The sequence below is a fragment of the Lynx rufus genome, unplaced genomic scaffold (assembly GCF_022079265.1).
Source record: "Lynx rufus isolate CCGP_SWC_20201006 ecotype Redwood Valley unplaced genomic scaffold, mLynRuf1.p SCAF_2, whole genome shotgun sequence".
Taxonomy (NCBI): domain Eukaryota; kingdom Metazoa; phylum Chordata; class Mammalia; order Carnivora; family Felidae; genus Lynx; species Lynx rufus.
In genome coordinates, this window is record NW_025814834.1 from 45802788 (window position 1) to 45825610 (window position 22823).

A 22823-nucleotide genomic window follows, 5' to 3' on the forward strand; every position below is an offset into this window, starting at 1 on the left:
TTCCCTTTTCTCCACCATTTGCCCAAATCATACTCCTTTTTTATTGCACAACTCAAGTTTTATCTTCTTGAAGACTGTACTGACAATATAATCATCACTGACCATTTCTTTTTCTCATGTAATGTCTGTATCTCCTTAGTTGAACCCACACATCTTGGCACTTAATTGTTCACCACCATGAATGCTTTTGCATTATTTCATAAGAGTTCAACTTACCAATTCTAGACAACATATTCCTAAGGAGAAGCAATTATTTGTTATATCCCCCTATAGTGTTTAGCAGAGTGCTGAGCACAGAGTAGGAGCTTATTGTAGATAATACATTGCTCCACTCACACTTTCTCTTCAAAACCAAAGCATCAACAGCACCTGGGAATACCTGTACCTGTTACTGAGAATTCACAACCATGCCCCTCATTGAGAATTGCGTTTAGTCACCAGGACTGCCTTACTGAAGGTAAGTTCCATTCCCTCCGGGTCCAGTCAATGACTAACTCAAGGATGCACAGACCCATCCCTCTTACTGTGAATTATAACAACTCTGAAAGGACATCTCAGTTCCAGAATTTATTACAGGGTTGTCTGAAACCTCAGTGTCAATTGCATGTGGGTCAGCTTCTTCTGTCCAAACCTGCTTTTCTGTATCTCTTGAAATGATTCCTTAATAAATCTTGTGCTCACACTTTGCCAGTTTAGAGTCTGTTTCCAGAGAACTCAATCTAAGAATGAGCTTAAATCGTTTTTTTGGGGGGGGGGAGGGGCGGGGTTTTTTTCCTCTTCCTATTTAATTATGAAGTATCTCATTTTCAACATTGCAACAAGCATATCATTGTTTTCAGATCATCATTAAACTGATGTGAAATAAGTTTTATGGACCACAAAAGGTAGTCTGATTTCTGTTAATAAGAATCATATCAGATATGATTAAAAGATGCCAAGTAATTCTGTACATTTTAGTAAAACATTTAGGAGTTTTAAAAGGAAGTATGTTTTAGGACAGTATTTAAAGAGATGAGAAGAAAAAAGAGAAGCAAAATTATCATCAGAGAAGAATTTGTTTAAAAAATGTTGGCCATAGATGATATATATTTTTTTTTCTTTATGACATGAATTCAACAAGTGATTCTTTATAAGGGCTGTGAAAACCATAGTGTGGCAGACTGGGAAACACAAAGATTTGGTGAGCGCTTTTGTCTATGTTCTATCATGTAGAATGTTTCCTTAATATTATATCAAACTCAGTGAGTTATGACTCAATGGAGAATTGTGTCTGAAAGGAAAACATTTTTCACAGTTTATGACTCACTTTTAAAAATAAGCACATTCCTCTAAGATAGAACCCAGACAAGTAAAATTTTAGCATGAACTAGATAAAAGTAAAGACATTTTGGTGTGATTTCTAACTTTGAAGCCATTACTCATTAAAAATAATTGCCTTTGTGTTTTTCCTAATTATTCCCAAAATCAAAAAAAAAAATTTTTTTTTAATTTTTTTCAACGTTTTTTGTTTTTTTTTTTTTATTTATTTTTGGGACAGAGAGAGACAGAGCATGAACGGGGGAGGGGCAGAGAGAGAGGGAGACACAGAATCAGAAACAGGCTCCAGGCTCTGAGCCATCAGCCCAGAGCCCGACGCGGGGCTCAAACCCACGGACCGTGAGATCGTGACCTGGCTGAAGTCGGACGCTTAACCGACTGCGCCACCCAGGCGCCCCCAAAAATATTTTTATATAAAGTGGTATCACGTTAAATGAAATAAGTGGAATACAAAATTTCCTCTGTGATATTGTCACAGTTATGTTAGCATATACATAAAATATTTTAAGGAAATATCCACTGGTATGGGACAAGGATAATCGATTTTCCTTCTTACTTGTCTGCATGTTCCCAATATGTTACAATGACTATATAAATTTCATCCTCAAGACTTATAAAATGAATTTGACTTCAAATAATAAAGTTGTTGTTAAATGCCAGTGTGAAGGTAAAGAGCGTTGTATTCAATCCTTCAATGAGTAAGAGATAATAAAGTGATAGTATGGTTTTAAAATGATAATATGAATTGGGGGATTGTATCACATCACTGTAATCTATAAGACACTGGAAAACTGATAGAACCTCACTTGATCTCACTTTTTAAAATCTGTGATTAGTGACCTTGGAATACATATTCTAAGCTTACTTATCCTCATAGTATGCTGTGATTTTAAAATTGAAACAACAAACTTTTTTTTTCATCTTGCTGCCTAGGTACTTGGCTGGTTTACTTTCATTACTTCTCTATCTTCTTTGCTGCTTCCTCTTCATTTTTCCCACTTGTAAATATTGGAATACTCCAGAGTTCAGTTTTTATTCACTTTCTCTTATCTTTCTACACTCAGTTACTTCATGATTGCATCTCCTTCCATGAATGTAAAGGCCATACATATGCTGAAACTCCTAAGTGTGTTTCTCTAACCTGGACCTCCCCTCTGACCTCCGAATTTGTCTAACCATCAACTCAGCAAGTCTATTTAGATAATTGATAGGCATTCAAATGTAGCCTATCCAGCCTAGAATCTTGAACCCCTCAAATCTCTAACCTTGACAGTCTCCTCCATCTCAGCTATTAGCGACTCTCTTCCTCCAGTTACTCAGGCCAAAAGCTTTGGATTCATGCTTGACATCTCCTTTTCTCTTAGATCACACATCCAAGTTATTAGCAATTCCTTTTGCCTCCATATTCAACATATATCTAGAACTCAACTACTTTTCATCACTTCCACTATTACCATCCTGGTGGAAGCTACCATGATCTTTGGTCCAGATTATTGTGATGGACTCCTAATCATTCTCATAGATTCTGCTCCAACACACTGTTATCTCAAAAGAGCAACTACAGCGACATGCTAAAACTGTTCGTCAGATCATGCTGTCCATTTGCTCAATGACTTCTTATCTTACTGAGGGCAAAGGCCAAGATCTTTGCAGTGGCCAAATAGAAGTAGAGTGGCCATATAATATCATCAAATCAGAATACTTACAAGAGTTCTAAGATGCTGAATGTCATGAGACATCCAGAAAATACTTACAATTAGTGCTTTCCCAGGCAAAGCTGAACTACGGACCCATGGTCACCCTTCCTCTAAGAGTCCATACTATCTGCTTCCCTGTCTGTTTCTGTGGTCTTTTCTTATATTACTCTCCCACATGCTAACTGCTCCTACCATGCTACATTTGCTGTCCCTTGAACACACCAAGAACATCCCACTCTCAACACCTTTGCAATTACTGTTCCCTCTGTCTGAAGCAATCTTCTTCAAGGTCTCCATATTGCTTGCTTCCTGAAAGATATTTGGAAACTTTAGTGGGGATCTCAGACCACCGAATACATGGCTCATTTGTTCTACTAAATGCAGATGTAAATTTGTGAGTTATCTTCAGTGAAAGTGCTGACTGAAGTCTTGGACATAAATAAGATTGTGCAGGGGAGATATTAGAAAGACTAATGGCAGTGTAATGACTGATGAGAGGAAGACGATAGAGATGGAGAAGGAATTTCCCCCAAGACATGCATTTACCCTTTCTCCAGTGTACCACTAGCATGGTAACTGTTAGACTGCTGTCATGATTTGTAGTATTAGCTCTAAATTCAGATTGCTTGTGTTAAATTAACCCCAAATCTTAACCTCTTACTAGCTAAGTGACCTTTGGCAATTTACCTAATCTTTCATGATGTTTTTCTTTCTTTCTTCTTTTTTTTTCTTTTTTGTAAAATGAAGATAATAATACTCATAGAATTGAATTGTACATTAATTGATAAGTTTAAGGTGACTAGAACAATGTTTGGCCATATTCACAATGCTTGGCTCATTGGTTATGTTGTTATTGTAGGAGAATTCCTCTGAACTTCTGAAAAGTTCTGAACTTCTATTTCATTCAAGGTTCTGGCTGTATGAAGTGTCTCATGGTCTGGAAACTGGGTGGAAAGTCATGTCTTACATGATTGTTCAACCAAGCTCTCTTTCTACCTGGGCTGCACTGGAATTTTTTGTCATTATTGTTTAGAAAAAACTAAGCCCAGCTCTCACAGTCAGCCCATCTAATAGGGCCCAAATAGTAGGCCCTTTATCAATTACTCATCACCAAAGATACTATATTTCACAGTTAGGCTTTTTTTTTTTTTTTAACCATTCTAACCCTATTGTCTCTTAACAGCTTTCAACAGTTATTCTCACTTTGTTTCTGGTGATCTGGTGAGATCTAGAGATGCTCTTTGGCCTTTGCTCACTCCTGTCATCTCCACTGAAGCAAGGAGTTTATCTCAGCTAGTTTGTTTTCCACTTCCATCTCCAGACTAAAGACACACTTATGTGGAGGCTTTCAAAAGCACTGGCAATACTTCACTGTGTATCTCTTAAGATCTTGGTGGTCCATCCTGAGACTATAGTTAGAAGGTATATCTTGTCTCACATAGGATAAGCCATTCCAACATTTCTATCTTAAGTTCTTTAATTCTCCATCTGGTAGGAATTTTGCAATGTCTCAAATCATTTTGTTCATTTAATTTGGGCTGCCTTAGAGGCCTGGTTCAGTCAACCAACCATGTTAATAATTATAACCTAGAATTTTCTGTTAACTTTCACATATTGGTACATTTTGTCGAATCTGAATTGCACAATTCTTCTTTGTCTAGTACCTCAGAACCCACTTCCACACATATTGTCCAGATTTTAGAACAAATTGTTTAATTAAATTTTTTCCTTCTTTTTATGTGTAAGCCTCCTCCTGAGATTGACTTTTTAGTTGTTATAATTGCTCTTCAATGCATTCTGGGATCTGGCTTTATTTATAAATCTGTAGACAATAAGCGGTGGTGGGAGTGAAGTATGAGAAGAATTGTTCTCTTATAGACATCTTTTCATCTCAAGAAAGGCAAAAATATTACCAGGCAGAAAATAAAGGGTCCTATTTTACATGGTTAGAGTAATTTAATATGAAACAGGAATATTTGAAGAGAGTTCTTTCAAAAATCCCATGCGGATTTTTGGGTCCTATTATTTCCCACTTATGTATCAGTCAAACAAGGAATTTGAAAATCCATTTAGATTTATGTTGAAATTTGCCGATCTGCAAAATTAAGGTTTATATTTGCTTTTTGGTAATCTCAAACCTGTGCAAATAGATGAGTTTTAAAATGTGTTTTTTCACATTTATATACTTATTTCAGCACAGTCAGACAAAGGCCGAAACTTTCCTCCTGCACCTTGAGCCAAGAAGTTAGGGGTTTGAACTTGTCATTCTCTTCCTGTGCATCACCAATAAAGCAGACACACCCACATGCAGGACTGCAATTTCTCATGAAATTTAAATGTCCTGCTGTGTAGCAGATGTCATTCATCCTCTTCAGCCTTAGCTTCAAAGTGCAAATTATTCCTGGTGATGACAGATGTGAGTCTTATCTCCCTAGGCTGCCAAGTTCTCATCTCTGCATTCACATTGGATTTTCCTATATTTACCCCTAACCAGCTCAAACATTTGATCCCAGAGTTTTTCCATTTTCCTGAATTTCTGTTCTCCACCATCACCGCTGTTATCAATTGCTGACCTAGTCGGGGTTCTTTGTTACAAACAGCCTAAATCAACTTGGTTGTTTTAAGTAGAAATGTAATTTATAGATTTTGTCCAAAGTTCAAGGAAATTCAGAGAAAGCTATAGAAGCCAGGCTCATAAATAAACAGAAATGAAAAGAACGCTGACATTCAGTGCCGTATTCAAAATCATACCCCAAAAGCAGCCTGGTGAAGCCATCATAGCACTGCACATTAGATGCTATTTTGGGCATAAGGCTGCAGATGGAATTAAGGTTGCTAATCAACTGACCCTGAGATGGGGAGATTATCAGAAATTGTCAAAGTTGCACCCAGTGTAATTATAAGAATCCGTATAAACAAAAGAGGGAGGAGAGTCAATGCCAGAGTGATGCAATGTGAAGAAGACTTAGCCAATATTTCTGGCTTCGAAGATGCCTAAATTTAAAACTCCACATCATTTAATTTTAATGCATAATGCAAACTCAGCTTTCTCTCTGTCTCTCTCTCTCGGTCTCTGTCTCTTTGTCACAAATATATATATATATATATATATGCACGGTTCGTGGGTTCGAGCCCCATATTTGGCTCTGCATTGACAGTGAAGAACCTGCTTGGGATTCTGTCTCCCTCTTTCTCTGTCCCTCCCCTGCTCTCTCTCAAAATGAATAAACATTAAAAAAAATTTTTTTAATAAATAAATCATATAGACTAAGCAAACTTCAAACTATAAAGTCAAATGTGCAAGACTATACTTATGGTAACTAAAAGAATAAGAATTTGATGGTAGAAAAGGACCTGACTCAAGAGGGCAATGAGGCAGTGCGCAGTAAAAATGTGGTAGAGAAGCCTCAACCTCCAATTATTCTTAATATTAACATCTGTTTTGCCAGACCCACTTTCTTCCGCTAAATTACCAGCATCTTCCTTCTTGATTACTCCCACTTTGGGAACCGTCGAATTTACAATGTTATTATTTCCAAGGATGACTCAAATAGAACATCCTCAGTTTTCAATATGCCCCAGGAGTTTCACTGATATAAAAATCTGATGTAAAAATCTGCGAGATTCCCCACTGAGCATTATCTCTCTTCTGAACAGAGATTATTATCTCATTTTCCTGAGCTCGTTACATTATTAAGCTAGAGAGTTAGAATTCAATATGCCTTTTTTCAAGTATGCTTAAAGAATTCAATATGCTCCAGAGTTCATGAGTGTACACATGCATTTCTTGTAGCTATGAAAAGTGACAAAAACCAGGAGTGTTTTATTATGATATTTTATTATGGGTGTCTGTAAGAAAAAAAGATCAACAACCACATACAAGTTTACAAAGTTAAGTTTCAACACATTCTCTGTGTTACTGTGACAACAGCAGCCTCATTTGTTTCTTGTTGTTGACTTTTACAGGATCAAGGGAGAGAGTCCTCTGAAGTGACACGCCAATAAATCTTTTTGACAGGAGACATGTACAGATGGTGTGCATTTATGTTTTGAAGGCAAGGCAACAACTCTGACCTAGAGTTTTTAAAGTGAAAGTACATTAGCACCATAATATGTGTCTTCAAAGCCTTCCCAAATATCAGTAATCTTGATCGTTTCAGCAATGACAAGAAAAGAGAAAAGCACCTTTAAAAGCAGTTGGTATCCAAGATTCAAATGTGGATTTTAAAATATTTCCTTAAATTCTTATGCTATACTTTTTTCTTATGCTATCACTTTTTTGGGAAGTGAATGAATGAAATTCATAAGTTTTGCCGATTTATATAATTTTTCTCGTCTTCCAGGACTTCTAGAATTCATCTGTATTTCTGACCAGGTTGAGGTAGTTGAAACAGGGAGGTCTTTCCTAATTTCATGTTTGACTATTTCAGAAAGAAAGGTTATCTTTTAATGGTAAGCCTAGTCATTGCTCTGCAAATGGGCTAGGATTCAAAGAATGTAACACAGTGTTATTTTAAGAGTGTTGAAGTTTATTTATTATAGCACCATTGAGACATTTTGAAATTGGAATTGGTAAAAAAATAGAACAAAAAGCATTTGAACTGTATTTGGTGTAACAGCAAAAAAAAAAGTATCCTTTTTTTGCCAAATTATACTTTTCCCAAAACTTTTGGAAATAAATAACTGGAATCGAGTTGGTCACTTGTACTGGTTGACAAGGTTAGAACGAGAGGAACACATATGGGGTGTGAATTTTTTTGCTGGGGTTTCAGATAGAGTTTGGTTTATAAAAAGCAAACGGGGCCAATGTCCACACCAAATTCTTGATCAGGACCACCAACATCATAGGGTGCAATATCTACAATAGGTAATCTCACGGCCTTGCGTGTTCGATATTCGAAGACTGTTTTGCCCCATTCCCCAGTGTGTTTCTGTAAAAAAGAGCAAAACAATGTAAGTGGTTATGACATTATAATTACTCAGACACTTCCTCTGACTGACCAAGTTAAAAAAAATAGTTTGCTCTAAGGGAATTGCTAACTTGCCATGTTATCTACCATGCATATGAGACCTGTTCCATTTTAAAGCTATAATCATACGAGATAATAAACCATATTGTTCATCAAAAGCCTTATAGAACTTGAAAGAAAACCCAGCAGAGAGATCGCTACAGGCCAGTGCATTCTCAGGAGGCCTGGTTCTGTCTGGTCACAGCTACCAAGTAGATGACAGGTTTACTAGAAGTGGATAGGTCTCTCATAATGGAATTTGTAATTCTAGAAGTGTTTTCTCCCTTTGGTCATAAATGGTAAAAACAAAGAATAGATTTAAGGTTAACCTTGAAAATTGAGAAGAAAGCAGAGATTTTAGATTTGAGTCCATATGAGGGCTATTATGCAGAATGTATAGTAAGCATCCAGATTATCTGATAAAGTTTATATTATGGATTTAAATTTCAATTGCTTTCATTTCAACTGATTTCACCTGGAGGTTGGGAAGATATATTTTTTTGTGTAGTATTGAACATTCCCTGCAACGAATCAGTAGATTCTATGTGACTTGCACCAAATGCTATCTTTTGTTCACCCTCATTATTTTCCTTTCTGCTTTTCAAAATAGCATCATTAAACTAAAAATGCTGAGATCATTGTGACCCTTGCTTATAAAAATGTTATTACTTACAGTGCAACCATCCTCCAGAACTGTGTATGTGAATTTGCTATTCCCTTCAGCCTTGAATTCACCTTCATTTGAACCCATCAGCCTCAGGGCTTTCTTTACATTCCCACTGGCCTGATCCATGTATGCAATGCTATTCTTGCAGTGATACGTGATGTTTTGGGAGGCCCGGCTGGAGAGAAGTCGGAGGAATGCCAGCTGGACATCGAGGACATCTTCAGGAAGGTCAGGATTGCCATAGCTAAACTGTGGAAGGTAACAAACAAAACTGCTTGAATATCTTAGTTGCAACCATATTTCCTAAGGGATTCATGCAGTATAATATGGTCATTATAATGTAGGTTATTCGTATATTTTATGAATGAATATTTTATATACAAATATGTTTTATTGCATGTATAACATATAACGCTAGAGTAAAAAAGGTGTTAAGAATTGAAAGAAAGGGGGTTGCATACAAGAATAAGGAATCTACTCCTGAAATCATTGTTGCACTATATGCTAACTAATTTGGATGTAACTTTAAAAAAATAAAATTAAAATAAAAAAATAATTCAGTCTAACCTAGCTTTGGGAGAGAAGTTATAAAAGTTATAAAATTAGTCACCTGAATACATAAAATCATTTGGGCTCTTCTATTTATTAACTAACTTAGCTTTGTGATAAACAAGTAGATGGAACCAGAAAAGTCAGGTAAGTAGGAATGATTTAGTTAAAAAAAATATCCTTTATTACCTGAAAACCACCATCCATGGTTTCTCCAAACCAAACATGTTTCTTCTCAGCACCAGAATCTATCCACCAGTTCTTACGTGGAACATTCACAGGACTGGCATTTATGCATGTTTCCCCAGTTTCCATATTACAGAATACTTTAATAGCATCCAACTTGCAGCCTTGGTTAGGATCAATCCAATATTCTCCTGAATAGTCACACACACACACACACACACACACACACACACACAAGAATGGGAATTGGTTATAAAATCCAGTAATGAAGTTTGGGCCAGAATGATTTTGTTTGTTTACCTGGTAAGGCATGCAAAATGTTACCTGCTAATGTATTTGTATTTTATAGTACAATATAATATAGAAACTTTTAGATTGAAATTCTTGAGGTAAAGAGTTAGCTATGATAATTAAAAAGCACTGATGTACAATATAGCATCTTGATATTGAAAAATAATGATATAGTAAGCCAAGACATTTTGATTGGTATTTTGTATTTATTGAACTCTCTCCCTCTCTTTTAAGATGATTATCTATTTAATGTGGGTTTACTAACTAATGTAAGCTTTTGGTCTAATCTAGATCTATGCCAGTAGGTTTAACCCACTGATGGTTAGTCTCTATTTTAAGTAATTTTCAGAAATGACTCCTAACAAAGACAATGTTCCATTGCCGAGATACTTGAAAGCCTGAAATAATCTTTGCCTCTCAGAAAGAATTAACCCAATATATGCAAAACCTTACAATATTACAATATTTGATTTTATTTTATATAAGTCTGAGATTTTTCATTTCATTGTTTCTTAATATGAAAAATCTAGATTTAATCTAATAGTTAGATTTATTAAAAATTAATTGCATTAAATAAATACTGCAAAAATTAAATTGCAAATGATGTCTGTTATCAAGTTATATAAATTTTATCCTGAAAACACTGTGATATATGTTGCTTTATCATTCAAATAACTTTGGAATGATATGGAAACATACCAAACTATGACTTATATTAAAATTTCTGCAAAACTGTCTTTAAATTTTCCCACGTTTGGAATATTTTGAAGGCATTTATGTTACAGCCAAAGTACACCTTCAGTTTCTATTTTCTTAAAATATCAAGCAGTTTCAATTCAACTAACATTCTTTAAGTACTGTTTTGGCTATAACATTTTTTCTATTTTCAGTGAAAGTTTTCTTTTCCCCCAATTCTAATATAAGCAGCTTTCTCTGGAGTCCTGTTGCCGTGAATACAAAAGACTCCCCAACATACCACTCTGGAGTTCAGGATGGCAGAACTTCAGGTCTCGGCAGTTCCGAGCAGGGTGTTTACGGGACCCATCAGGACTAATGAGGCTCTCTATCTGTCCATTGACTGATTTGAGTGAGGTCATAATCTCCTCGGTGTTGATTTTGAAATCCATTGGTTCATCTCCATAATATGGGGCAAATCCGCCAGCTTTTTCACCTCCAATACCAGCGAAGGCAACACCCCCACCAGCACCACAGCATGGACCAGGGGCACCAGGAGGTCCAGGAGGACCCGGTTGTCCTGGGTGACCTGGGGACCCCTAGGACGGGTAAGAACAGGCATCATTGAGGTGTACTTGGTCTTTGCTGAACGAACATGTTGTTAGGCCAATAAAATGCATTAAAAACAGTCATGTTATGTCATCAAAATTATTTTAAGAAAGATTTATTTGAGTTGTTTTATAATCAAATGATAACCGAATTATAATACATTCAATTTGTTGCCATGAAATTTATTGTGCTCCCCTGTATACGAATTAGTGGAGTTAGAGCACAAATTTTACTCTATCATGTTTCCTTCTGAATAAATGATGTAAACAACTCTAATTCTGACATGACAGAGGAAATATGACCAGAAACCTAGATTCTGCCCCCGGATTTGTCATTAACTTTGTGTCTTTGGGCTGATGACTTATTTGCGTTTCAATTACCACGTGTGTTAACTTGGGGGGATAAGGGTTTCATTCCACTTATGCCAAAGACGTAGGATAGGAAGGCAGTAGGAATGACGGTACCAGTAGCAAAACAGGAGTCATGGCAGCTGTTTGAGAAGTGAGATGTACCACACGCTTGCAAATTATTATGATTATCGTGATTGTGAGATCTCTAGTGTGAAATCAACACTGGCAGAGTTCATTTGGTTACTTGGGCTTTTGCCTTTATTCTGATACAACTGCTCTCCGATCAAACTGCAAAAAGGTTTTTTCTCTTGTGGCTATCGTGTGCTGGAGAAAGTCTTAATGCGGTAGAGAATGTCTTAAAGCCATTGCTCATTTTCTAAATTAAACTGGATGCTTACATTGTGTTTAACTCACTCTCTCAGTTTTAAAGTCTTGCAAAGTGTTTCTGAAAATATGAAGATTGCAGCACATTAAATGCACATATTCGTAAGAGATGTCTTACCTCAGATCCTCTTTCACCTCTGTTACCTCGAGGCCCCGGGGGTCCAATGGGACCTGGATGTCCACTTGTTCCATCTTTGCCGGGGGGCCCACTGGGTCCAACAGGTCCCTAAAAAATGTCATGATATCACAGTGCTAGAATATCTTTCTCCAGTGCTAACATTTTAAAGACACTGATTTTCCAATATCATTCTGTGGCACTTACTCTGGGGCCTGCGGGTCCTGGACTACCAACTGCACCTTGGTGACCAGCAGGACCCTGAAAGGAAGAGAAGGGTGGATATAAATGAAGACTTCTGAAAGATTTATGAAACTGTACACTCACGATCAAATCAAGAAACATGGGGATCATGGTGGAATATGATTTTCTCTTTCCTTAATCTCCCCACTGTCTCACGCCAACTACTATTTCAGATAAGCCCTTGAACCCTTTCTCACCTCTCTGTTAGCATCTTCTCTTAAAGATGGGCATTTTTCTACTTTCGGTCTCTACCATTTGCCTATCTCATCAGTTAACACACACCGAAGGGGATTTTCTAACAAAATGGATGCACTTACTGGAGCACCTGGGGCTCCTGGATTACCAGGGAATCCTCGATGTCCTTTGATGCCATTAGAACCACGTTCACCTGTTTCACCTTTGTCACCACGTGGGCCTTGGGGACCCTTTACAAACACATTTCAAATTAAGGTCATAAACACACATACATATTAGTAAAACAAAACAGAATTTATAGCAATTAAGTCTATTTGATGACATTCTATTAGCTACAGATCCCATCGACACTGCATACATGCAACAATAAAGATTGTTCTTGTAACTTTCATTTCTGGATGGATAATGGCATGAAACTCCAGTGTCTGATATATAAGTCCTTGGCCCCAAGAAACTTTTAGATCCTGAACTGCTTTCTGTATCATGAAAGGAAACTTAAAATTCTGTCCCATAGTGGCGTGTTTTGTCATCTCCTTTTCTGAACAGGCTGGAAAATAGAACACTTTTTATACCGTGGAATGAGTTAAAAAACAAAAACAAAAACAACTCACAGGAGCACCTCGGGAGCCAGCAGGACCTGGAGCCCCAGAAGGACCAGCAGGGCCCTGAAATAAAACCAAACACACAGGGAATTGTTTATTAATTGATATAGGTTTGTTTCCTTTAAAAGTGAATAGTTTCACAGTGATGGAAGAATAGTATGCACACTAGCATTGAAAGTTAGTGCCATTTTCTCCTTCAAAGAGCTTTCCCTATGTATATCTTTACCAAGGGCTCCAAACAGGAAATCCAAGAAAGGCTTGTTAATTCAGCCTTGCATTCACCCAGTGAATATACAATTGGTGTGATTAAAGCTGCTTTGAATTTACTAATGAATTCCTCATTGACTACTGCCAGAAACTTATCAGACACCTTTATTACCACAGTTACCTAAGGAACAACTAGGATAAAAACTGAAATGAATGATAGTAGGTCGTTTGGTTGGCAGATCTGGAGGAAAGGAGGTAAGCAAAGAAAGAGAGTGCTCATTAGAACTCACGGTTTCTCCTCTGTCACCATTCTTTCCAGCCGGACCGACGGGGCCAGGTGGGCCTGGATGACCAGGAGCACCAGGAGGACCAGGAGAGCCGTTTTCTCCACGGTCACCCTGAGGACAAATTGACAGACCCCAAATAAATATGATCAGTAGTTATTGCTTTAAGTACACAAACTTGGATTACCTGGGTTATGGGTTTATTATACCTTGCCACCAGGAGCTCCATCTCGGCCTGGCAGACCATCTGATCCTGGGTTTCCCTGATTTAAAAAAAAAACAAAAAAAGGAGAAAAGAAATCAAACTCTTTGGAACCATTCAAATACTATCCAAGCCATGTATTCTCAATGGTAGCAACAGCATCCAAAGAGCATAAAAACTAGTTCCCAGCAGGGTGCTTGGGTGGCTCAGTCGGTTAAGTGGTCCACTTAGACTCAGGTCATGATCTCAAGGTCCATGAGTTCATCCCCACACTGAGCTCTGTGCTGACAGCTCAGAGCCTGGACCCTGCTTCGGATTCTGTGTCTCCCTCTCTCTCTGCCACTCCCCCGCTCACCCTCTTTCTCTCTGTGTCTCTCAAGACTGAATAAACAGTAAAAAAAATTTGTTTTAAACCTGGTTCTTGCTTAGGACTGAAAAATCTTAGATATTCCAATGGCTATGATGCTTCAAAGGGTCACAATGTGTAAATAGATAAGCAGTATACCTATGTCACTAAAATTTCACAGATGAGAAGGGGAGAAGTGATTAGGGAAAAAAATGTCTAAAAGGGATCCCTAGGAAAGAGATAATAGAGAAAGCTTGAGAAGCTGATGTACCTGTGTGGCTCAGTCGGTTAAATATCTGACTTTTGATTGTAGCTCAGGTCATGATCCCATGGTTTGTGAGTTCAAGCCCTGCATCAGGCTCTGCGCTGACAAGTGCAGAGCTTGCTTGGGATTCTCTCTCACTTTCTCTCTCTGTCCCTCCTCACATTCTCTCACTCTCTCTCTCTCTTTCTCTCAAAATAAATAAATTGCTTTTAAAAAGCTTGAGAAATAGTAATTTAAGCTGATAATGGAAATCTACAATTTAAGAAGAACCTTAATCACGGATAACACGCAGCACGTTTTCACACAGGAGGGATGCTGTAAATTGGGGTCTCCCCATCCTCAACTTGTTTCTTTATTTGGCTAGCATTCATATGCTTCTACATTAATGATCATTCATCAGGTAAATATTAATGAACAGGAGCATTTAAGATTATTCTAAACTGTAATAGAAAGGTTATATTGTTATTAAGGAAAGGAGAACTCTGGAATTTGGCAATATTTACACTCTTAGACATTAAGGCACAATTCGACCCTTGCTTAAATAGATTGCCAAATACTATCTGGATAATTGGATATTTACTAAGAGTTAGCACTTACATCCCTTCCAGGTTCACCAGCTGCACCAGCCAGACCAGGAAGACCTTGGGGTCCAGGAGCACCACGTTCTCCATTGTGCCCAGGAGACCCTGGTTTCCCACTTTCACCCTGTGCACAAAGAAATCAAAGACATTTTGTTTTCTTATTTTATCTTAAGCAATCGATCAATATAATGTTATGAGATGTCCTTATTTTTCAAGGAAAAACTTTGTTTTATTAAAATTCTATTGATTTTTTTCCTAAAACTATCCCCACCATTGAGGAAAAGCCGTGGGGAAGCAAGTTTCCTGCATTTTCCACATTGCGCAGTGACTCTGGATACCAAACAGCTAAGTAATTACATGGTTATATTATTCAGAATACATCCCAATATGAGATGTATAAATAGACATAACCATTGTAAGAAAAAAATAATGATTAACCATCATGAAATTATAGGTTTATAACAACCATTCGAATTAGGGTATTTTGGACATTTGCTCTATCTAAAGAATATACATTTATCAGATATGTTCTTATAAATTGAATCCACTTAAATGTTATATCTGAACTTCATTACAATATTATATGACATTTTACTTAAAGAGGCATTCAAAGTGTCAAAATGTGAGCCCTAATAATACTGAATTATATTACCCCATTTTTAAATGGGTATTTAAGATGCTAAGCACTAGGAGTGCAAAATAAATTGAGTTGATGGAAAAATGGTATTAATTAAAGGCTTTCATAGATCTATAAACTATTTCCCTCTTCAAAACTGACAGTCAGCAAATGAAAGAATGCTCACAAATCTGATAGAAGTATTTAAGATGGCAAGATATTTTCTGTGATATCAACTTATTTGTGTTTACGTTCAAGGCTGCCCTATGATGTGTGTTGTTTTTGTGTTCTGCAGCCTTTTAATAATATGAAAAGATCAAGAATTTGTTTCTATGAGAGGAAAATTTGCTCATTACATACTTATTATGGTTAAGCGTTCTCCAAAGGCTACCAAAGGAAACCAGAGTCGCGTGAGAGATGGCCACACTCACCTTGACGCCCTGCGGGCCTGGGCTTCCCCTGGGACCTGGTATGCCTGGTGGTCCTGCAAGACCCCTCGCTCCCGTAATCCCGGCAATGCCAAGTGGGCCTGGAGCTCCCTGTTGAGCAAATAATAAAGCCTTAGTTCTTTGTGTGACTATGTTTTCCTCTACTGAATTCGTCATTACAAAGAAAACAGTATTTTCAATCAAGAAAGTATTTCGTTAAACCACTCACCGGGGGGCCCTGGGCGCCGGGAGATCCCTTCTCACCAGGCTGGCCAGCATCACCTTTGGGTCCAGACACTCCAGGGCTTCCAGGAGCACCACTGCTACCAGGTGGACCAGGGGGCCCATCCTTGCCTGGAGCACCACTGGAGCCTGGGGGGCCTGGGTTCCCCTACAAAGAAAATTTTGAAACTTGAGTATTTTCTAATGAAAAAGTGGATTTGTCTTCCCTCTCACATTTTATATGGGACTTAATACAGAAAAGTTGCAAAGGGTAGGTTTCTCATTCTGGGCATATATGAATGTTCTTCATGAAATAAAGAAAAAATATTTTAAAAAATACTTACATTATTACCAGGAGGACCAGGAGGACCACGACCACCGGGGAAGCCAGCAGCACCCTGGGAAATGAGAATATGTTTGTGAATTTCAGAAGTTAAGGAGAATGACTAACAAACTGCTAAAAACAAATATCAAGTGTGAGAAACGTGCTAGGTTCTGCATTATAGTTTTTACACCCTCTACAGGGATCTAGTGCTTTCAATGCAGTTTTTATACAGATTGATATTAATTCTTGCTTTTCAATAAGAGTTTAGAGAATGCCAGTTTAAGAGAATCAATACTTACGGGACCACCAGGACTGCCACGTTCACCTTTGACACCCTGGGGACCAGGGGGACCCTATATAGAATAGAGGTAGACATGGTTGATCAGAATAGCACCAAAATCAAAATTTCACAGAAGCATTAGGTCTTTGAAAAACACTAACTCTACTTATAATGATAATCATTTTGCAGCGTGAACCCGTATCAAATCATTGTGTGGTACACCTTAAACTGGCACACTGCTATTTGTCAATTATATCTAAATAAAACTGTGGAAAAAAGCTACAGCAGACCTACAAATGAACAAACAAACGCAAATCAACAAGACAGTAACCACGAGGTGGTTAAAGCAACTTGATTGAGGCTGTTGGAGCCAAGCTTCAAACTCCGAACTATATTCCAAGGAAGACTCTAAGCTTGTCACCATGAGAATCTCCTTCAGTACGAAGTATTAGACTATCCAGGAACCCGAGGGCTTTCTATTCAAAAGCTCACTGAAGGAGAATACTCACAGCGGGCCCAGAACCTCCGGGGGGCCCTGCGACTCCAGGGGGGCCTCCTTCACCTTTCTCACCAGGAGCACCTCTTTCTCCTTTAGCACCGGGCTCACCATTCTGTCCCTGCATTCAGAAATGACAAGCACTTGTGAGCTGACACCCTTCACAATACACTTGGCCTATCATACTCTTTCTTCAGAAAATAGAATTGGAAGAGATGGTGAAATAGAATTGGAAGAGAAGGTTTTTTGAAGACATGGCAAAACAAAGCCGATCAAAATACTTCCATGATAAAAGTATCAAGAAAATGTTAAGATGTATGTTATTTGTCCTAAGGGAGAAAGTCTTTCCAACGATTATGCTTTATAAATAAGCACCCCTAAATTCATTTGAGAAAGATAAGGTTTAGAGCGAATTTTAATTAGTATCATTTTATAATAGAATAACTTTAAAAATTTTCAGAGTGTTTTAAAATCTAGGGTATCTTGGGAGCCACCTTGATGAGGCATAAAGGCAGGGAAGGTATTTTTATCTCCATCTTTTAAAGAGTATGAATGAAGTAAAAAACAAAAAGGGGTGGGCAAAATAACGCTATAGGGAAGGACCAGCTGAGGCTTGACTAGAATCCAGATTCAAACGTGTGTTTTCCAGCAAGAGAGTGATTCTGGGCTGTGTGACTCATATGTGTTCATACTTACAGGAGCACCAGGGAAGCCAGCAGGTCCTGGAGGCCCATGTTCACCTCTCTCACCCTGAAGTGAAAAATATTCTCATTGGTCACAGTGAAGACATCTTTCCAAAGGGACAATGCTATATCACCCTCTGTATCATCTTTTCTTTCCTTCAAGCAGGAAGTATGCCAAGCTAGCTGACATGGTTTAACTTGTGAAGACTTTTCCATTTCTCAACAACATTAGGAGTGGACAACACCAAAACCTTGGATTCTTTCTGCCTCTGATTGTTCTACTATTTGCAAGAAAAGTAATTTGAGAATTTTGAAGTGCAATCACAGAACTTCTAAACAATGGAAGTATTTAAAAATGTAGTAAAAGAGTTAATTGATAAATCGATTAATCACTTAAAACCATTTAGTATATATCTGTCCTGAGTTGCAAACTGTGAAGGTAGAGAATTTTAGATCTAGAAGGTGCCTCAGGCAACAATCCCGTAGGCTTGAGAAATACTTATTTACAAACGTTATATTACTTGTGAGTTTTTTATATTTTTTCCAGGATTATTTCGGAGAGAAAGTGTGATTTAAAACTGTCTCTTGTGAATTTTAGATTTAAGGACTTTGGCCTTCCTTGGCACGTCGTATGATTCCTAAGAAAACGGTATCCCGCCGTTGAGATTCAGCGGCCCGGGCAGAATTGCCAAAGAAGCAAGCCCGCACAGCCGCCTGCCCGTATGGGGTTAACAAGCACACCGAAGATGCCTTTAACACTTACGGGGCCACCACGAGGACCAGCTATACCCGGAAGCCCAGGGGCACCACCTTCACCCTGGAAACAAGAGGGAAAAAGGATTGCCTTGCATCCAAAAAGCCGAGGATATTTTCTTTTTGTTTCTAGGAAGTATTAAGTGTTACCTTATCTCCAGGCTGGCCAGCTGGGCCAGGAGGACCAATGGGACCAGTAGGACCCTGGAGAAAATAGAAATGCATTTTTAATTTTAAAGATGAAAAGCATCTTTTTTCCTGTTAATCAAACAGAGAGAATATAGACATAACATTCATCTACCGAACTAGATAGTAGGACTTTTTTTATGACTCCAATGATATGCTTCACTTGGAGTGTAAATACTGCAGACCTTAATAAATATAAGATTCTCTGGAGATGCCTCTAAAAGACTGTAAGATTCAGTGACCATTTATTGATTCATTTTTCTTTCCACTGCAGAAGATAAATGATGTGCTGTAAGATCTTACAGTAATCTCTTTTTAAAATTAAGGTACATTGCCTTATACAACTGCTTGATAATCCAAAATGTTTAATTTAACTACTCAGAGTATCAATACACATATTAAAGTTTTCAGATTGACATTTTCAAATATTGAAGTTTTACTCATGTTACATAAATGAGACACTAGTTTTTTTCTTAATTGGATGATGGTTTACCCAAGTCTATTAAAAGTGAAATTTTTATGAACTTCTTTAAGGCAACTATAGTAAATCTATGTAATGACTTAATTATCGTGCTTATTTGCTGCAGTCTTCTACAATGTGTTTGCTAATGTGAATATATTGATGGTAACTTTTTTTCATTTTGTTTGTTTTTAACCCCCATTTTGAAGTAGTTATAGATTCCTGGGAGGTTGCAAAAGAATTTACAGAAAAATCCTGTGCACTTGTCTCCCAGCATCCCTCAATGTTAACATCTTACACAATCATCATACAATATCAAAACCAAGAAACTGATGTTGGTATGATCTATAGAGCTTATTCAGGTTTCAGCAGTTTTTTTTTTTAATGTTTTATTTATTTGTGTGAGAGAGAGAGAGACAGATCATGAGCGAGGGAGGGGCAGAGAGAGAGCAGGACACAGAATCTGAAGCAGGCTCCAGGCTCTGAGCTGTCAGCACAGAGTCTGACGCAGGGCTCGAACCCACAAGTGGTGAGATCATGACCTGAGCTGAAGTCGGACGCTCAACCGGCTGAGCCACCCAGGCGCCCCCAGGTTTCAGCAGTTTTATATGCACTCACTTGTGAGGGTGGGTGTGCCTAAGCTCTACACAACTTTATGAAGTGCAGCCTTATACGACTACCACCATAATCAAGATACTCAAACGTACCATCACTGCAAAACTCCCTCACATCACTTCTTTTAGTCACACCCATCTTCCTCTCCCCTATTCTTAACTGCTGGCAATCACTAATTATGTTATTTCATTAGTGTTACATGGATGGAATCACACAGCGTGTATCCATTTGAGGTTGACTTTTTTTCACTCACCATGGTGTCCTTGAGGTCTGTATAAGTTGTTGCATGGATGACTAGTTCATTCCTTTTTATTGCTAAGTAGTATTCCATGGTATGACTATACCACAGAATTATAATTTTCATAAAATCATGAGCAGTATTGATTATCTTGGATTTTAGTGAGTCACTATGACTTTAGTTTGTAAGTAACCTTTATCACAATTTTGAGATTTTTCTATTCTCAGGTCACTATTGAACTATCAGCTAATGGTAGATATAAAACAGGAATTTTAACAGTCAAGTCATTTGGGCCTTCCTAATGGCCAGAAAATGGCAAAACATGGTATAAGTTATCATGATGAGTTCTTAGAGCAAATATAGGTTGAGGAGAGGAACTATTCCTTGTCACATACGGGTAAGTCTTATTTTTCGCCAGTGCGAATACTCACCCTTGGACCATCTTTCCCTGGAGCACCATCAGTACCTGAACTGCCTGGTTCACCCTGTCAAATAAAAGCCAATGTCATCCCATTAGAAGCATCCTCAATGAAAATCTGTCAAGAAGAAGAGCAACCCTTAAGGTCTGCTGTGATGTATAGTAGGTGTTCCGATTAATAGTTGTCCTGGCAATACATCTCAATTTTCATTTACTATTAAAACGGTAACATTAGTTTTGAAAAGAGGTTACTTTACAACAATGTTTCTTTCCTTCAAACTATGAAGTCTGTTTCATGACATAATTAACAGCAGATATGTCGGTACCTTGTCACCCTTGGGACCAGGGCCTCCAGGACCTCCTCTTTCTCCAGGCATCCCTTGCAGACCAGGAGTCCCAGCAGCGCCAGGTGGCCCAGGGGGACCAGCAGGCCCCTGAAATTAAGGGAGAAATAGTAAACCAGAAGAAGGAGATCGAGTGCATTTTGTGAAATCTAGGTAAAATGAACGATGTAGAGTTACCTTTCCTCCTTCGGGACCAGGGGGGCCAGCTCCACCTCTCGGTCCAGCGGGCCCCAAGGCTCCAGGGGGCCCACGTTCACCGGGGGCACCGGAATCACCCTGTGGGAGGAAAATGGAATAGCTCTGTTAGAAAGCCCAATGCTAAAAACCAAACCAAACCACCCTGAATTGTATTATTCTGATGCACACCTCTCGCTTCTTACTGTATATTTTTGAACAATATGGAAATTTTTATAGTTACAAAAAGACATTTGATCAACTGAATGAGAAATGGAAACCAAAAAAGAGTCTGTGTCAACGAGGTAACTTTGATTCCTGATCTGATGAGCTTGCTCTGAAAATGTTCTTATTATTTTATTCACAAGGGCGAATATTTAATAAAGTTTTTCTACCAAAACGGTTTTCCTCTGCAGAATCAATGCACTGGAAAGATTTTTCTTTTGCCACTTCAGGCCCTTAGTTGCTTCTGTAGCATTTATTCATGTCAGAAAATTTGATTTTCCAGATGAAGCAAATCTAATATACTAGAAATGTCTTGAGTTACCCAGAATGTATTCACCAGATATTTGCAATGTTGTGCTTCTAAAAAAAAAAAAAGACCATTTCCCTTGATATACTAAAAATGAATCACTAATCAATTGCTCTATAACAGGCTGACGAAATTAGAAAGTAAATAGAGATATTTACCTTGCCTCCTGGAGTTCCAGGTGAACCAGCTTCACCCTTTGGACCCTAGAAGATTGGCATTATATGATTAGGCCTATATCAGAATGCATGTTACATGAATGTAAAAGTAAAGTACGCATTTGATTTGTTTGCATTTTATACAATTTGTTAAATCTTGAGCTATGTAGTCTTTCTTTTATTTTATGGTAAAATTGAAACTTTCCATGTGATAGCTATGATTAAGTAATTTTTGTTTGTTTTGTTAATGAATATTTAAAAGCTTAATGTTAAAACTCAGAAACCGTGGCATGAGAAAATGCAAAAGTTAATAACTGATAAATGATTATGATTTATTCTTTTGGTTTCTGAGTTTTGAAAAAAAGGCATGCAACTTACTGGTTCTCCAGGTTTTCCATTTTCTCCTGGAGGTCCACTGGTTCCTGGTAAGCCCTACAAGGGATCATATTTGTATTGTGTAATCACTTCAAACACTGCTTACAGAAAAGCTTCTCATATGTATGCTTCTGCAAGGTATTCAAAATGGTTTTAGCAATCTTTTTAAGACTAGGATATTTGTGGCTCTCAAAATTCAATGGCAGAGATGTGACAATCATATCTTCCAAACTTATGTTTATCCCCCTCTAATTTTTCCCTGCATATAAAAATGAATTAATGAGTATGGTGAAATGGATTTAGCTATGTGAACTTACATTATGATAAAATTAAGTATAAGCATAAAGGATTATGCATACTTAGGGGCACCTGGGTGGCTCAGTCGGTTAAGCATCTGACTTTGGCTCAGGTCATGATCTCACAGTTCATGAGTTTAAGCCCCACGTTGGGGTCTGTGCTGACAGCTCAGAGCCTGGAGCCTGCTTCAGATTCTGTGTCTCCCTCTCTCTCTGCCCCTCTCCCGTCACACTCTGTCTCTCTCTATCTCTCAAAAATAAGTAAACATTAAAAAAATATTTAAAAAAAGAATTATGCATTCTTAATTAAAAAAAATAATTCTGGAATAGACATGGAAGTTTTGCCTGTCTATTAACATTGGCTGTCATTTTATTTCAAGGTGGAAAACAGACCCACACATCTTCAGATGTATTACAATCTAGTAGTGTCACAAAAAAATAACTCAATTAGCT

General features: G+C 37.8%; 1 protein-coding gene across 1 annotated transcript in view; it reads right to left on the reverse strand.

Moving 5' to 3' along the window:
- Positions 1–7522: 7522 nt before the first annotated feature.
- The window catches only part of COL3A1 (collagen type III alpha 1 chain), a 40077-nt gene continuing 24776 nt past the window's right edge, over positions 7523–22823 (reverse strand). The window contains exons 28-51 of the mRNA XM_047084046.1: positions 22078–22131; positions 21703–21747; positions 21016–21114; positions 20821–20928; positions 20508–20561; positions 18728–18781; positions 18588–18641; positions 17838–17891; positions 17155–17262; positions 16665–16718; positions 16385–16438; positions 16048–16209; positions 15822–15929; positions 14791–14898; positions 13590–13643; positions 13387–13494; positions 12899–12952; positions 12410–12517; positions 12057–12110; positions 11853–11960; positions 10693–10990; positions 9429–9616; positions 8697–8939; positions 7523–7945 (exon numbers count right to left, since the gene is read on the reverse strand). Coding sequence (XP_046940002.1) covers positions 7799–7945; positions 8697–8939; positions 9429–9616; positions 10693–10990; positions 11853–11960; positions 12057–12110; positions 12410–12517; positions 12899–12952; positions 13387–13494; positions 13590–13643; positions 14791–14898; positions 15822–15929; positions 16048–16209; positions 16385–16438; positions 16665–16718; positions 17155–17262; positions 17838–17891; positions 18588–18641; positions 18728–18781; positions 20508–20561; positions 20821–20928; positions 21016–21114; positions 21703–21747; positions 22078–22131 — 2478 coding nt within the window. The 3' untranslated portion in view covers positions 7523–7798. The remainder of the gene's footprint in view (positions 7946–8696; positions 8940–9428; positions 9617–10692; positions 10991–11852; positions 11961–12056; positions 12111–12409; positions 12518–12898; positions 12953–13386; positions 13495–13589; positions 13644–14790; positions 14899–15821; positions 15930–16047; positions 16210–16384; positions 16439–16664; positions 16719–17154; positions 17263–17837; positions 17892–18587; positions 18642–18727; positions 18782–20507; positions 20562–20820; positions 20929–21015; positions 21115–21702; positions 21748–22077; positions 22132–22823) is intronic.